Source organism: Hylobates moloch, unplaced genomic scaffold, assembly GCF_009828535.3.
Source record: "Hylobates moloch isolate HMO894 unplaced genomic scaffold, HMol_V3 SCAFFOLD_13, whole genome shotgun sequence".
Taxonomy (NCBI): Eukaryota; Metazoa; Chordata; class Mammalia; order Primates; family Hylobatidae; genus Hylobates; species Hylobates moloch.
In genome coordinates this window covers 23,783,128-23,798,574 of record NW_026652288.1, presented here as the reverse complement: position 1 = coordinate 23,798,574, position 15,447 = coordinate 23,783,128, and the positions used below count along the sequence as shown (strand labels likewise).

General features: G+C 44.2%; 2 protein-coding genes across 12 annotated transcripts in view; one reads left to right on the top strand and one right to left on the bottom strand.

The window, feature by feature from the left end:
- The window catches only part of FAM228B (family with sequence similarity 228 member B), an 88,268-nt gene that overhangs the window by 41,794 nt on the left and 31,027 nt on the right, over positions 1 to 15,447 (bottom strand). The window contains exon 1 of one of the 8 annotated variants that reach the window (XM_058426601.1): positions 361 to 435. The exons of 2 other annotated variants lie outside the window; for them this stretch is intronic. The gene's annotated coding sequence lies outside the window, so the exon portion shown is untranslated. Of the gene's footprint in view, positions 1 to 11; positions 436 to 15,447 lie in introns of those variants that run through there. 5 more of the 8 variants (XM_058426609.1, XM_058426612.1, XM_058426599.1 and 2 more) reach the window with 5 other exon arrangements.
- Positions 378 to 9,860, top strand: PFN4 (profilin family member 4). Of its 4 annotated transcripts, XM_032172380.2 has the most exons (5): positions 548 to 808; positions 1,383 to 1,511; positions 2,656 to 2,793; positions 4,273 to 4,378; positions 8,346 to 9,860. In XM_032172380.2, exons 2-5 carry the CDS (start codon positions 1,395 to 1,397, stop codon positions 8,477 to 8,479), a joined length of 495 nt encoding a protein of 164 aa, XP_032028271.1. In that variant the 5' UTR covers positions 548 to 808; positions 1,383 to 1,394; the 3' UTR covers positions 8,480 to 9,860. The 4 variants fall into 4 exon arrangements, 3 of the variants coding, with proteins under 3 accessions (XP_058282598.1, XP_058282599.1, XP_032028271.1); XR_009209351.1 differs by lacking the exons at positions 1,383 to 1,511; positions 4,273 to 4,378; positions 8,346 to 9,860 and adding an exon at positions 1,097 to 1,178 and having other exon boundaries at positions 378 to 808; positions 2,656 to 2,794; XM_058426615.1 differs by lacking the exons at positions 1,383 to 1,511; positions 4,273 to 4,378; positions 8,346 to 9,860 and having other exon boundaries at positions 378 to 808; positions 2,656 to 2,794.

The following is a 15,447-nucleotide window of genomic DNA, read 5'->3' as shown; positions in this document are numbered from 1 at the left end:
TTCGGTCATACTGTGCGAGTCTTCGAGCTCTGCGCGGCTCGAAGTCCTCCCCGAGGCCCGGTGCGACGGCAATGTTATCGGCGTCCGCACCCGCTCTCGCCCATCGCGCCCATTCCCGGCCCTTCCTCCCACCAGCTAGGCCGGGCGCCTGCGGCCTCCACGCCAGCCCCGGGCCGGGGGCCTCCTGCGCAGGTGCGTCGTGCGCGGGGACCGCCTGGCCTAGCGGGGAGGTCGCCGGCCGCGACAGGCACCTCTCTGCCCTCCCAAGGCCAGCAGGCCCGCGGCCGTCCTGCTCCACACTCGGGCCCAGCCCGACGGCCCCGGAGTCGTCTGGCTGCGGCTGGAAGGGAGCCCGCCGACCTCTGCGGAACGCGCGAATGTTGGCGCCCACTGTCTCCCGAACGCTGCGCCGCGCGGGCCCTCCGCCCCCTCCGCCGCGGGTTCCACAGCGAGTCCGCGCGGGCGGCGCCGGGGCGGCGGAGGACGGTTTCAGGCCCAAAGGGGATTGGGCAGCGGCTCTAGCTGGCGGGTCTTGGTTTGCGGAAGGGGCTGGAGTCGCTGCTTCTTGGAGACCGGCACGTGGCCCGGCCAATCGTGCCGCCGCCACCCACCCGCAACCGCGTCCGTTGACGGGCGGGTCCTTGGTCGCCGGGTCCTTGCGGAGCACCAGAGAGAGGGGTGGCGTCCGCTCCCTCGAGTCCTCAGTGCCGGGGAATTCACCGCTCAACACCCCCTGCCCCGCTTTCGGTCCTGCTCGGGGACCAAACCACTGGAAGGCAGTGGCGGGAAAGGGGCGCCTGTGCCTGAGGTCCTGATGAGGGGGGTCCAAGGCTTGGGGACTTGTGCGGGAAATGTGGGTTTAAGTGCCTTCAAGGTGTTTTTAGTCTATTGGGATATTGATCAGCGTTCATAGCTGGCGCTGATGCAGGTCACCGGGAAGGGAATGTGTGGGTTTATGGCCACGCATAATCTCTTTTAGTCGTGTTTAACTTAGCAGGGTAGCTCTCCATCCTGGCTGGGTTTTGTTTTTTGTTTGTTTTTATTTTTTATTTTACCGGGTTTTTCTCAGTGTGTAATGTTTGTTTTTAAATCCCAGATAATCCTGATGTAAACCATTGACATAGCCAGGAAATCCCCAGGCTGTGATTTTCCAAACTCAGCTTCATAACCTACTCTGTGTGAGCTGTGATTTTTCTATGATTCTGTTTTCCTCTTTGGGTATTGGTGGGCCCTGAATGATGGACCACCGTTTTCACCTTGTATCTTTTAAAAGTACACTTGCTGATCTTAGAACTGTCTGAAGTGTCTTACGCACATTTGTATTCACATGCCTTTCAAAAGCTAGCCAGAGTCAATGGCTTCAACTGCACTTGCCCTTTCAGAGTTGAGGGAACATGAGCCATTTGCAGAGCTTATTGTTAGACACCCTCTTGGGAACCAAGCATGTGGACAGTGCAGCCCTCATCAAAATCCAGGAGCAGAGGCTGTGTGTAGCATCACCAGGTTTTAATGTAAGAAAAAACAAGTTTGGGCATAAGACTTGATTTACTTACTATTTCTATTCTTCCAAAAAATGGAGCAGACATGACTTTTTTTTTTTTTTTTTTTTGAGACAGAATTTCACTCTTGTTGCTTAGGCTAGAATGCAATGGCACGATCTCAGCTCACCGCAACCTCCGCCTCTCAAGCGATTCTTGTGCCTCAGCATCCCGAGTAGCTGGGATTACAGGAGTGCGCTACCAGGCCCGGCTAATTTTTGTATTTTTAGTAGAGATGGTGTTTTACCATGTTGGTCAGGCTAGTCTCAAACTCCTAACCTCAGGTGATCCACCTTCCTCAGCCTCCTGAAGTGCTGGGATTACAGGCATGAGCCACCGAGCCCAGCCCAGACATGACTTTTAAATGAACTTTTTCTGTAAAGAGCTACATAAATATTTTAGGTTTCTAGGCTTAGTCTTTTTACTGTTGATATAAAGGAATACCTGAAGGTGGGTAATTTATAAAGGAAAGAGGTTTATTTGGCTCACAGTTCTACTGCCTGGAAGACTGGTCTTCTGTGAAAGCCTCAGACTGCTTCCACTCATGGCAGAGGTGAAGGGGAGCCAGCATGTGCAGAGATCACAGTGGGGGAGAGGAAGCAAGAGAGAGCAAGTGGAGAGGTGCCAGGCTCTTTCTAACAGCCAGCTCTCCTGGAACAAATACAGTGAAAACTCACTCACAGCTTCCCCCACCTCGCAGGGAGGGCATCAGTCTATTCATGAGGGATCTGCCCCCATGATCCAAATACCTCCCATTAGGCCCCACCGAAAACTTGGGGATCAGATTCCAACATGAGATTCAAACTATAGCACAGGGCCATAGAGTCTCTGTCGCAACCACTCAACTCTGCAATTGTGGAGGAAAAACAGCCATACATTAAAGAATGAATGTGACTGTGTTCCAATAAAATTTTATATTTATGGATACTGAAGTTTGAATTTCATATAATTTGTAAGTGTCACGAAGTGTTATTCTTTTGATTTTTTTCCCCCACCCATTTAAAAACGTGAAAACCATTCTTAGCTTGCAGGCCATAAAAAGCAGGCAGTGGGCTAAATTTGACTGGCCACCAGCTGTAGTTGGCTAACTCCTGTTCTAACCAGGTAACCTCTCCAGGTAATGCCCAGTGATGTCCGAACACTGGTGAATGGATTTGCCAAGAACCCTTTGCAAGCCCGAAGAGAAGGATTGTATTTCAAGGAAAAAGATTACAGATGTGTCCGGGCAGATGAATATTCTCTTTATGCCAAAAATGTGAGTACTCAAGATTTGAAGAGAGCTGAGTAAAAGAAAAGAATTTGCCTCCAAATTTCCTTGCTCTGCCTGATCCTCTCTGTAAAACAGATTAAATCCATTAATGTCTTGAGCCACTGTCTTGAGATAGCAGTCTAGTGCCAGGAAGACATATGTGAAAGAAAGTCCTATCAAGAGCCTCGTTTTGAGAAATGTTCAAAGGCCGGGTGCAGTGGCTCACACCTGTAATCCCAGCACTTTGGGAGGCCGAGTCGGGCGGATCATGAGGTCAGGAGATCGAGACCATCCTGGCTAACACGGTGAAACCCTGTCTCTACTAAAAATACAAAAAATTAGCTGGGCACGGTGGCGGGCGCCTGTAGTCCCAGCTACTCGGGAGGCTGAGGCAGGAGAATGGCGTGAACCCAGGAGGCGGAGCTTGCAGTGAGCCAAGATAGTGCCACTGCAGTTCGGCCTGGGCGAAAGAGCGAGACTCTGTCTCAAAAAAAAAAAAAAAAAAAAAGAGAAATGTTCATTCCAGAATCTATTAACTGAGCCTTGCCTGAACTCTTTCCAATACAGTCCGGCCTTCATACTCTACATCCTCCTTAAAAAAAAAAAAAAAAAAAAAAAAATCAGCTCTTTGTTGCTTATAAGGAATGAAAGAGATGAAAATCATTCATTGGATGCCCTATATTATGGGTTAGGCATACTGCTTCATCCACATTATAAACTAAATAATCTCATTTTACAGATAAGGACACTGAGGCTTAACAAGGTTAAATAACCCTTACTCATGCAGCAGAAAATGGAGGCAGTAGAATTCAAGCCCAGAGCTGTCCAGTTCCAAAATGTGCGACCTTTCCATTACATCAGTTTTTTTGTGTTTTGTTTTTTGTTTTTGTTTTTGTTTTTGAGATGAGTTTCGCTTTTGTCGCCCAGGCTGGAGTGCAATGGCATGATCTCGGCTCACTACAACCTCCACCTCCTGGGTTCAAGAGATTCTCCTGCCTCAGCTTCCTGAGTAGCTGGGATTACAGGCGCCTGCCACCACGCCTGGCAAATTTTTGTATTTTTAGTAGAGACAAGGTTTCACCATGTTGGCCAGGCTGGTCTCAAACTTCCAACCTCAGGTGATCTTTCTGCCTTGGCCTCCCAAACTGCTGGGATTACAGGCAGGAGCCACGGCACCCAGCCTACATCAGTTGTTCTAATTGGGATGGGGTATATGATAATCAATTGCAGAACTTTTTCAAAATCCATCTACCATTATTATAACAGTCTGAAACTTTTTGAGGAAAGGCAACTAAATTGGTGGAAAAGAGTGGACAGTCAAAAAACAGATATATAAATATATGGAAATATATATGGAATATGTATATTCCATATATATTCCAAACATATGGAAATCAGGAAATGGTGAAAAACGTAGCTGGAGCATGACCACTGGTCCTATGATTAGAACCAAGAGCAGAATATTCTCTTTTATTCTTTATCCAGGAGAACACTGGTGTGGTTGTCGTGAAGACCCATCTGTATCTTCTGGTGGCAACTTACACTGAGGGCATGTATCCTAGTGTCTGTGTGGAAGCCACACAGAGCCTGGGTAAGTTGGCCTCCTAGTTCCTGTCTTCATTCCCTGTGTTAGTTGGGTCTTCCGACTACAAGTAACAGAGATCCAGCTCAAACCAGCTAAGGCAGAAAGAAGGAATTTATTGGAAGGTTATCTACATAGCCACTGGAAGGACAGGGTGCAGCTGAGCCATGGGGAAGGTAGATTCAGGGACTGGAACACTGCTAGGATTCTGTCTTGACTTCTAAATGAATCAGGTTTGTTCTGTCTCATAGCAAACTGTTTCCTTTCCTGGCTGATATCATGGCCAAGCCTCCCATAATACCCCTTAATTTCTCTTAGGACCCTGATTTGGCAAGTTTCAGGTCATATGGTTTAGCCCTGTATCAGTCAGCTATGTAGGTGGGGCAGGATAGGGGAGGGGGGAGACAGCAGGGTAAAAAGGCAGAGATGTGGCTGTTGGGGGTCTACCCTATATAAAGAGACATTTTACAGGAAAAAGAATTACTGTGAGTCAGGCAGCCACTTTGTTGGTGTATACTGCATTCCCCCTCCGTGTCTATACATTGTTGAATAAAGATCTCATAGAGAACTAGCTTGGGTATTATATCAGTGAGAGTTGAGCTTAATAAATGGTAAATTGTGTTTGTGTTTAGATTTTTCAAAATCTAAATTTAAATTTTAAAAAGTTTACTGGAGTTGTGTAAACACTCCTTTGAAATAGAAGCCTCTAGTAACAAAAGCAGCCACTCATTCATTCATTCGTTCAACAAATATTCAGAGGTACTTACCATGTGCCCTGCACTATCCTAGATAAATCAGGGAAGCAGAGCTGGTTAAGATACAGCTTCTGCCTTCCATGCCTCTGTACATGCTGTCCTATCTGCCTGAAATATTTTCTAGTTTCCCTCCTGTCCCTCACATCTATTCCGCAAATTTCTAATCATCATTAAAGACCCAAGTCAGATCTTAGGCTTCTGTCCACTGTAGTATGTATTTTATGCATACCTTTATGATTATCCCCATTACAGTTCTTTGTTTATCTAGATTGTGAATCCCTGGAAGGCAAGAATCTTGTCTTAATCATTTTCTTTCTCCATTGTCTAACACAGTATCTGATGTTAGGTAGGTAATTGGTACATGTTTGATAAATAAATCAATGAATTACTTGGGCCTAGCAGAGTCAGGGAAGGTGCCAAAGAGCTGAATCTTAAAGGGCCAATTGAGAAATTAAGTACCATCACAGAAACTATATACCTATGTACAGATATGCCTCATTTTATCGCATTTTGCATTATTGGACCCTTCAGATATGCCTCATTTTATTGCATTTTGCATTATTGGACCCTTCCTGAACAGATGTCAGGATTTGAAGGAGGCTCCATTTCAGAATTGTAGGGCAGGAGCAGAGAGCAGAACAGAGACATAGAGAGCCAGGTTAATTATCTAATTAAAATAACCAGAATATGAGATTAGAAAGATGGGCAATTTGGCTGTCAGGAAGCCAGGCTCTTACCCTGTCAGCTAGGGCTCAGGGCTAATTCCCCAGAGGAGACCAGAGAAATTGCCTGACTACTGTAATGTAGATTATGTGGCTGGCACTAAAGGTTAGTATTCTTGCTTAGGGCCACAAAAAACTCCACAGACTCCAAAGAATCTGCCCTGGTTAGAAGTGCACTGCTGGCATCACGCCATTAATATCCCACTGCTCTGGGAAGGGACAGCTATCTTGGAAATGGTTGGATGATCAGGAGGGATGGACAAGGCTGATATCCACTCAGGAGCCAGTTGTCTTATGACTGACTTTTGTTTCCTTTACTCCTTTTTAAAAAAATTATATTTTTCTCTATCTAAAAAATTATACGTGATCATTGTAGAAAATTTGGGAAGTAAAGAATTACAGGCTGGATGGGGTGGCTCACACCTGTAATCTCAGTACTTTGAGAGGCCGAGGCAGGCGGATCACTTGAGGTCAGGAGTTCAGGACCAGCCTGGCCAACCTGGCAAAATCCTGTCTTTACTAAAAATACAAAAATTAGTCGGGTGTGGTGGTGGGCACCTGTAATCCCAGCTGCTCAGGAGGCTGAGGCAGGGGAATCACCTGAACCCAGGAGGTGGAGGTTGCAGTGATCCAAAATAGCACCATTGCACTCCAGCCTGGGTGTCACAGCAAGACTCTGTCTCAGGAAAAAACAAAAAAAAGAAGAAGAATTATGACCATTTAAAAATTGTATTATGAAGGATTCTAGGAGCATGACTATTAATTAAAGAAAACCTTTAAACAGTAATTAGGAAAAGGATGCTATGCTACTTCTGTCACACAAATTAATCAGGTTTGTGCAGTGGCTCACACCTGTAATCCCACCACTTTGGGAGGCCAAGGTGGGTAGATCTTTTGAGGACAGGAGTTTGAGACCAGCCTGGAAAACATGGTGAAACCCCATTTCTACCAAAAATACATAAATTAGACCAGGTGCGGTGGCAGGCGCCTGTAATCCCAGCTACTTGGGAGGCTGAAACAGGAGAATCACTTGAACAGAGAGGCAGAGGTTGCGGTGAGCCAAGATCGTGCCACTGCACTCCAGCCTGGGTGACAGAGTGAGACTCTGTCTCAGAAAAAAAAAAAAAAAAAAAAAATACAGGATTGTCTTTAAAATAAATATATTAGAGAGTCACATTTGTAACATTGGTAAAATGTTAGCATCTTTAATTCTGGGTCCTCAGTTGTTTTTTGTTTATTTTGTGTTTCTGTTTCTTTTTCTTTCTTTCTTTCTTTTATTGCCCAGGCTAAAGTGCAGTGGTGTGACCTTGGCTCCCCGCAACTTCTGCCTCCCAGGTTCAAGAGATTCTCCTGCCTCAGCCTCCCGAGTAGCTGGGACTACAGATGCCTGCCACCACGCCGGCTAATTTTTGTATTTTTAGTAGAGACGGTGTTTCACCATGTTAGCCAGGCTGGTCTCGAACTCCTGACTTCAAGTGATCTGCCCACCTCAGCCTCCCAAAGTGCTGGGATTATAGGCACGAGCCACTGCACCCGGCCAGGTCCTCAGTTTAAAAAAAGAATCTTAAACACACATTGTGACTTACTGTGCAAGACTCCGTCTAAAAAAAATGAAGTGCTACCTGGCATGGTGGAGTGCACCTGTAGCCCCAGCTACTCAAGAGACTGAGGCAGGAGGATCAACTGAGCCCAGGAGTTTGAGTCCAGTGTAGGCAACATAGTGAGACCCCATCTTTAAAAAGTAAGTACATCAAGTGCTGTAATCAGGTTTTGTTTTGTTTTGTTTTTGAGACGGAGTCTCGCTCTGTCGCTCAGGCTGTAGTGCTGTGGTAGGATGTCGGCTCACTGCAACCTCTGCCTCCTGGGTTCAAGCAATTCTCCTGCCTCAGCCTCCCAAGTAGCTGGGACTACAGATGCATGCCACCATGCCCGGCTAATTTTTTTGTATTTTTAGTAGAGATGAGGTTTCACCATGTTAGCCAAGATGGTCTCGATCTCCTGACCTCATGATCCGCCCACCTCGGCCTCCCAAAGTGCTGGGATTACAGATGTGAGCCACCGCACTCGGCCATAATCAGTTTTAAGTCTAGGTCATAGAATACTTATAGGAGAAGAGGGTAGCAGTTTCTTTTATTCTCTTGAGCCCTCTCTCACCCTGTCCCCTTTGTCCAGGCATATGCATTATTCATCCTTTTTTTTTTTTGCATGGGAACCCAATTCATACTCCAGGACAACTCAGATACCTGTACTATGGCACTTATTACCATGAAATAGAATTGATGTTTGTATGTGCCTATATCCCCTACTAGACAATGAACTCCATGAGGGCAGAAACTGTGTTTCAACTATCCAGTCACTCTTGTATCTCCAGTACCTAGTACAGTGCCTAGCACATGGCGGTCACCTGGCAATGTTTGTGGAATAATAAATGGATGAATGAATCATTTGTAGTGATAATTTGCAGCTCATAAATAATAACCATGCTGTGTTTGCTTTCAGGAGACTACCTAAGAAAAAAGGAAGTTAAGTTATCAGAGGCCCATGAAAGACACTTTTATTATTTTAGAAGAAAATTGAAGAGCCTAAAGAAAAAATATTTTATGGTTGAAAAAACACTAGATAGAAGGCACTAAAAAAGAAGAATGAATTAAGGGAGCAATTTTTATTTCTTCAAGAAATCTTCTTCTTTCACTGGAATTACTTGATCAACTGTTTTTTAATAAGCGTTGGTCATTGGCATGGAATGAGAGAGCACTGATCATTTCACAGAGCATATCTATTGGGAGGCTCCTTTCTGTGAGGCTCTTGTACTCCTACACACCTTGCTAAGAATGCCAAGAATGCAAGGCTCTCACCACTCTTTATCCAGGACATTTCTCAGGGTTAGGTTGCAGCAAGCAACCTTGAAAAATGAAGGGATGTCTCCCATCAGGACAAAGAGCAAGCTTGCTTACTGTTTGTTATAAAAGCAGTGGAGTCCCTGAGCTCAGTGTTCTCCTCCTGTAATACAACTCCCTGCATGTGTGACATCTATCTGGCTCACATCACCCCTGTGAGACTTGGGAGAAGGGATTGCAAAGGCCATTCAACAATAAACCACTAGTCAAGATATTCAATGGACATTTCACACTCCCATTTGCAGGTATCTGGTATCATTTTGAACATTAGAAAGGCCTTCTCAAAAATCAACTCAAAAAGATTTCTGACTCTAACCTTAACTTTCACTGCACACCTTAGTAAGGCAGTATGGTCACTAAATGCACCCTTCCCCAGAAAGAGTTCATCTCCTCTTGGTCTCCTAGGTGATAATCTGGACCATAAGGGTGGAGAGCTATAGAACCTATTTTGAAAACTGAAGATTCTACACTGACTATTGCTAAACATGATGCATCTTTTTTTCCCTAACAGCATCCTCAGGCCAGCCTGGTTGGTATACCCTTCAGATGTCCCTGGCGAGAGAACACCTTCGACTACTTGCCAAAAGACAGCCTAGGGAATTCAAATTTTATTCTGGTTCAGCTAGATTGGACTAACATGGTCCTATATCATGACGATAATGACTACTTAGTTAAGTACACTGTTCTCTAGATCCCTCTACAGGGTTCTACACAGGCCAAGATAGGATATAATGGTTCTCTTTAATTTTGCAAAAATGCCCCTGTCCCTCTTACATCTGACTCTTCCAGACAAGATGTCTGGATGCAAGTAGGGCACGATTGGAGAAAAAGTATAGACATGGCTACTGGGATGGGACACACCAACTGCATGGCCATGGAGACCCTAGCACCTGGAGAGGGAACACATTCCATCTCAGGAGATGGGGGAACAGGGGAGCCCTTTCATGCTCTTTTTGTCCCCCAGATTCAGCACCTCCTTGTGGCAAACCCTAACTTACTAGCCTTTGTAAATCAAATAAAATCAAATCTTAGGCCCTTTATAGTTCCTGACATGATCAGGCAGCGAGGTACAGAATTCAAAATTCCAAAGACGTGCCATCTAGGGCAGGATGTCTTTTGCTGGTATTTACAAAATTATCTCATGTTCAGGTCTGTATAATAGCCTTTCGCAGAGCTTACTTCCAACATCATTCCTTTTCTGAGCTTGGATGCCAAGGACCACAGATTTTTTTTTTTTTTTTGGTAGTCAACCTTGCCACTAGTCCATTCATCCATTATTTAGTCAGTAGTTTGATTCTTTTGGGGGTTTTGTTGTTGTTATTTGTTTTGAGACAGAGTTTTGCTTTTGTCGCCAGGACTGGAGTGCAATGGTGCAATCTCCACTCCCTGCAACCTCCACCTCCAGGGTTCAAGTAAATCTCCTGCCTGAGCCTCCCAAGTAGCTGGGATTACAGGCACCCACTACTACACCTGGCTAATTTTTGTATTTTTAGTAGAGACGGGGTTTTGCCATGTTGGTCAGGCTGGCCTCAAACTCCTGATCTCAGGTGATCCACCCCCCTCGGCCTCCCAAAGTGGTGGGATTACAGGTGTAAGCCACTGTGTCCGGCCTGTTTTTTGTTTTTATTTTTGTTTTGAAACAGGGTCTCACTCCATAACCCAGGCTGGAGCGCAGTGGTGTGATCACAGTTAACTACAGCCTCAATCTCTAAGCTCAAGCGATGCTTCCACTTCAGCCTCCCGAGTAGCTAGGATTATAGGCACATGCCACCATGTGCAGCTAATTTTTAAATTTTTTGTAAAGATGGGGTCTCACCGTGTTACACAGGCTGGTCTAGAACTCCTGGGCTCAAGCCTCCTTCCACCTCGGCCTCCCAAAGTGCTGAGATTACAAGAGAGAGACACTGCATCTGGCCTTTGATTCTTTTTGAAAAGAGATAACAGTAAATTTTAAATTAACTTATTTAGCATTCTTTGTAATAAGAATGCTAAATAAGTGTATTTAGATGTATTGTTTACTGTTGTATCACCACTACCTAGCACATAGTCGGCTTTGTGCTAGGTAGTAGTGATACAACAGTAAACAATACATCTACCCCAAGACAGGCTCACAATTTAGTGGGGAAGGCAAGTTGTAAATGAGTCACATGACCACATGATAAATGCTGGAGCAGGTGTAAAACAACTACAGAGCACAGAACCTGGAGCGACTAACTGTCTTCAGGAACTTGAAACTAGCATTTGAAGTGCATTTGGAAGAAGAGTGAGTATGGAAGAGAGTAAGGAGCATTCCAGGCTGAAGGAGCACCAAATGCCAAGGCACAAAGTGATGAAAAGGCCTGTTGTGTGGAAAGAATGGTGAGAGGTTCCATGTGGCTGGAAAGCAGTACGTGGGAGAGAGTGATCAATGAAAATAGGAAGATGGATAGAGCCAAAATAGAAAAGGCCACTCTCCTTGGAGTCACTCAAAAGACATCAAGCAGTGCTGTGGGGTAGACAGTACTTTTAGAAAACTATTAAATTAGGATTACAAAAGTAATATACACTCACTTTTATAACTTGGGAAAATAAGTTAGTCATGATTTCACATTAAGTGAAAATTTCTGGGCCCAGCATGGTGGCTCATGCCCGTAATCCCAGCATTTTGGGAGGCTGAAGCTGGCGGATCAGCTGAGGTCAGGAGTTTGAGACCAGCCTGGCCAACATGGCAAAACCCCATCTCTACTAAAAAATACAAAAACAAGCTGGGCGTCATAGTGGGCGCCTGTAATCCTAGCTACTCGGGAGGCTGAGGCACAAGAATCGCTTGAACCTGGGAGGCGGAGGTTGCAGTGAGCTGAGATCACGCCATGGCACTCCACCCTGGGTGACAAGAGCAAAACTCCACCTCAAAAAAAAAAAAAAAAAGATAAAAGAAAGCTCCTGGTGATGGTTTTGAGATTTTCTTCAGGTCTCTTTTGATGCACGTAATATATACGTTTTAACCTTACCTAGATCCTTAATGCATAGAGTTGACATTCCACTATGTTCATTTAGCATGATGCTATGAGACCTTGAATATCTTTAAATTGCTTCAAAAACATTTTAAATCGCTGCATATCATATAAACATAATATTGTTCTTTGTTAGATATTTAGATTATTTCTACTTTTTCACTTCGTAAGTAATATTACAGTTTAGAACTTTTACATAATTCTTTGTATCTCTGATTATTTCCTTAGGTCTGGAAGTGGAATTTCAGGGTCAGAATCTGAGCAACTTTATGGCTCTCTGGAGTTTTTGTTTTGTCTCTTACAAGGAAGGAATTTTACACCATAGCTTGTAACATGCAGTTGAGGGGTTTTTTTGGCGGATGGGAGTTGTATGTAATTCAGCTCTAATTTATCAGCCCCCTCTGCTTGAGGCTGGGTCCGAAACAGTCTTAGTGTCCCAGTGGGTGAAAATGAGAGGAAATACTGCAGACATTTGAACTAGCTGAGTCAGAGATTGGAGAAGCAGGTTACTCTTTAAATTCCAGTTAGTGCTAAATCATGGTGATGTTGGATAGTCACACCTCTGCAGTCCAGAGATGTACAATATGAAGATACTTGTGAGGTTTGCACGACAAGCCAGGAAACGTTTGAGGACTTCTAGCCACAACTCCAAAAGAGGACAGGGATGCCAAGGCCCAAGCTAAACAAAGACTGAGCTATCAATATTTCAGGCTAAAGTTAGGCTGTGTCATCAAAACAGAATGGAGAGGAGGGGAGATATGCAAAGAATGGCTCTCAAGCCTGCAAGACTTGAACATGTGAACATATTGATATGTGTGTAGAAGGAATGTGTAACCACAAAAAAAAAATGGAAGTGGGGCCAGGTGCGATGGCTCATGCCTGTAATCCCAGCACTTGGGAGGCTAAAGCAGGTGGATTGCCTGAGCCCAGGAGTTCGAAATCAGCCTGGTCAACATAGCAAGATCTTGTCTCTACAAAAAATGAAAAAATAGCTGGGCATGGTGGCACACACCTGTAGTCCCAACTACTCAGGAGGCTGAGGCAGAAGGGTTGCTTGAGCCCAAGAGTTTCAGGTTACACTGAGCTATGATCATGCCACTGTATTCTAGCCTGGGTGACACGGCAAGACTCTATTTCAAAAAAAAAAAAAAAGATCAGCCAGGAAGCTCAGATAAGAGTCACTGGAGTAAATGTTGGTTGGGCCCATTCAAAGTGGGAGGGTCTTTGAGCAAACAATTTAAGTACCCTGGTAGTTTCCAACAATAATTCTTTGACCAAGTGTCCTACGATTCAATTTGACACTAGCTAACTGGAGTTAGTGCAGACCCCACAGGTTAAGGAACTCAGTTCCCACAAGCCTGTCCCTACTACAGATGCCAAACACGAGTCCCAGGTCCCCAGGCTACCCGCATTACCCACACTTCTGTCTGACCTGGCTACAGATTTGGGGAGGAGTCCCATGACTCACGATAATTTGCTGGAATGACTGCAGAACTCATGAAAGGGCTATACTGCACTTACAATTGCAGTTTTCTTGTAAAGGATGCAAGACAGGAATAGCCAAATGGGGATGTATAGGGCGGGGGCACAGAACTTCCACACCCCTCCAGACACATGTGCCTCCCAGCACATGGATGTGTTGACCAGCCCAGAAGCTCTCCAAACCTTGTTGTTCCAGGATTTTTATACTGGCTTCCATTATGTAGGCATAATTGACTGAATCATCGGCTATATGATTGAACTCAATCCCCACTCACTTTTCCTCCCAGGAAGTCACGGGATGAGGCTAAAAGTTCCAGCCCTCTAATCACAGGGTTGCTGGTGACCAGCCCCTGCCCTGAAGCTGTCTAGTACCTACCTCCCATCCCAGAAATGAGTCATCTCATTAGCATGAGTAAAAAAGACGCTCAGATCCCTTAGTAAATTCCAAGAGTTTTAGGAGCTCTCTGTCAGGAACAAGAAACAAAAACCAAATATATTTTTGCTACACCCCATCTGGTCTCAATGGCAAGACTGATACATCTTGATATCTTAGCCAGATTATTAAGCATTCAATTCATCTCTTTTTACTTTTTTGACTTCTATTTTAGGTTCAGGGGTACATGTACAAGTTTGTTACGTAGGTAAACTGCATGTCACAGGGCTTTGTAAAATACACCCGAGCAATAAGCATAGTGACTGATAGGTGTTTTTTCTGATCCCCTCCCTCCTCCCACCCTCCACTCTCAAGTAGGCCCCAGTGTCTGTTGTTTCCCTCCTAGTATCCACGTGTTCTCCTTGTTTAGCTCCCACTTACAAGTGAGAACAGGTGGTATTTGGTTTTCTGTCCCTGTGTTAGTTTGCTAAGGATAATGCCTCTACCTCTATCCATGTTGCTGCAAAGCACATGATCTCATTCTTTTTATGGCTGCATAGTATTCCATGATGTATATATACCACATTTTCTTTATCCTGTCTACCATTGATAGGCATTTAGGTTGATTACATGTCTTTACTATTGTGAATAGGCTGCAGTGGACATATGCATGCATGTGTCTTTATGGTAGAATGATTTTTATTCCTTTGGGTATATACCCAGTAATGGGATTGCTGGATCAAATGGTAATTCTGTTTTAAGTTCACTGAGGAGTTGCCACACTTATTTCTACAATGGCTGAACTAATTTACACTCCCACCAGCACTGTATAAGCATTCTCTTTTCTCCACAACCTCGCCAACATCTATTATTTTTTGACTTTTTAATAATAGCCATTCTGAATGGTGTGAGATGGTATCTCACAGTTTTGATTTGCATTTCTTTAATGGTTAGTGATGTTGAGCATTTTTCATATGCTTTTTGGCTGCATATATGTCTTCTTTTGAAAAGCGTCTGTTCGTGTCCTTTGCCCACTTTTTGATGGGGCTGTTTTTGCTTGTAAATTTGTTTAAGTTCCTTATAGATTCTGGATATTAGACCTTTGTCAGATGTATAGTTTGCAAATATTTTCTCTCAGTAGGTTGTCTGTTTACTCTGTTGATAGTTTCTTTTGCTGTGCAGAAGCTCTTTAATTTAATTACATCCCATTTGTCAATTTTTGTTTTGTTGCAATTGCTTTTGGTGTCTTCATTATGGAATCTTCATCAAGTCCTATGTCCAGAATGGCATGTCCTAGGTTATCTTCCAGGGATTTTATAGTTTGAGTTTTTACACATAAGTCTTTAATCCATCCTGAGTTGATTTTGTATATGGTGTAAGGAAGGGGTCAAATTTCAATCTTCTGCATGTGGCTAGCCATTTATTCTAGCACCATTTATTGAATAAGGAGTCCTTTCCATTGCTTTTTTTTTTTTTTTGCCATTACTCTTTTTCTCAACTTTGTTGAAGATCAGATGGTTATAGGTGTATGGCATTATTTCTGGGCTCTCTCTACTGTTCCATTGGTCTATATATCTGTTTTTGTACCAGTACCATGCTGTTTTGGTTACTGTAGCCCTGTAGTATATAGTTTGAAGTTGGGTAAGGTGATGCCTCCAGCTTTGCTTAGGGTTGCCTTAGCTATTCAGGCTCTTTTTCAGTTCCATATGAATTTTAAAATAGCTTTTTCTTTCTTTTTTTTTTCTTTTTTTGAGACAGAGTCTTGCTCTGTCGCCCAGGTTGGAATGCAGTGGCACAATCTCGGCTCACTGCAAGCTCTGCCTCCCAGGTTCACGCCATTCTCCTGCCTCAGCCTC

Excerpts from the sequence above, each read along its gene's own strand:
- PFN4 (XM_032172380.2), top strand. The coding sequence starts at position 1,395 with ATGAGCCATTTGCAGAGCTTATTGTTAGACACCCTCTTGGGAACCAAG. Across the intron at positions 1,512-2,655 it reads TAGCATCACCAGGTTTTAAT|GTAATGCCCAGTGATGTCCG; the intron begins GTAAGAAAAAAC and ends TAACCTCTCCAG. Across the intron at positions 4,379-8,345 it reads GGAAGCCACACAGAGCCTGG|GAGACTACCTAAGAAAAAAG; the intron begins GTAAGTTGGCCT and ends GTTTGCTTTCAG.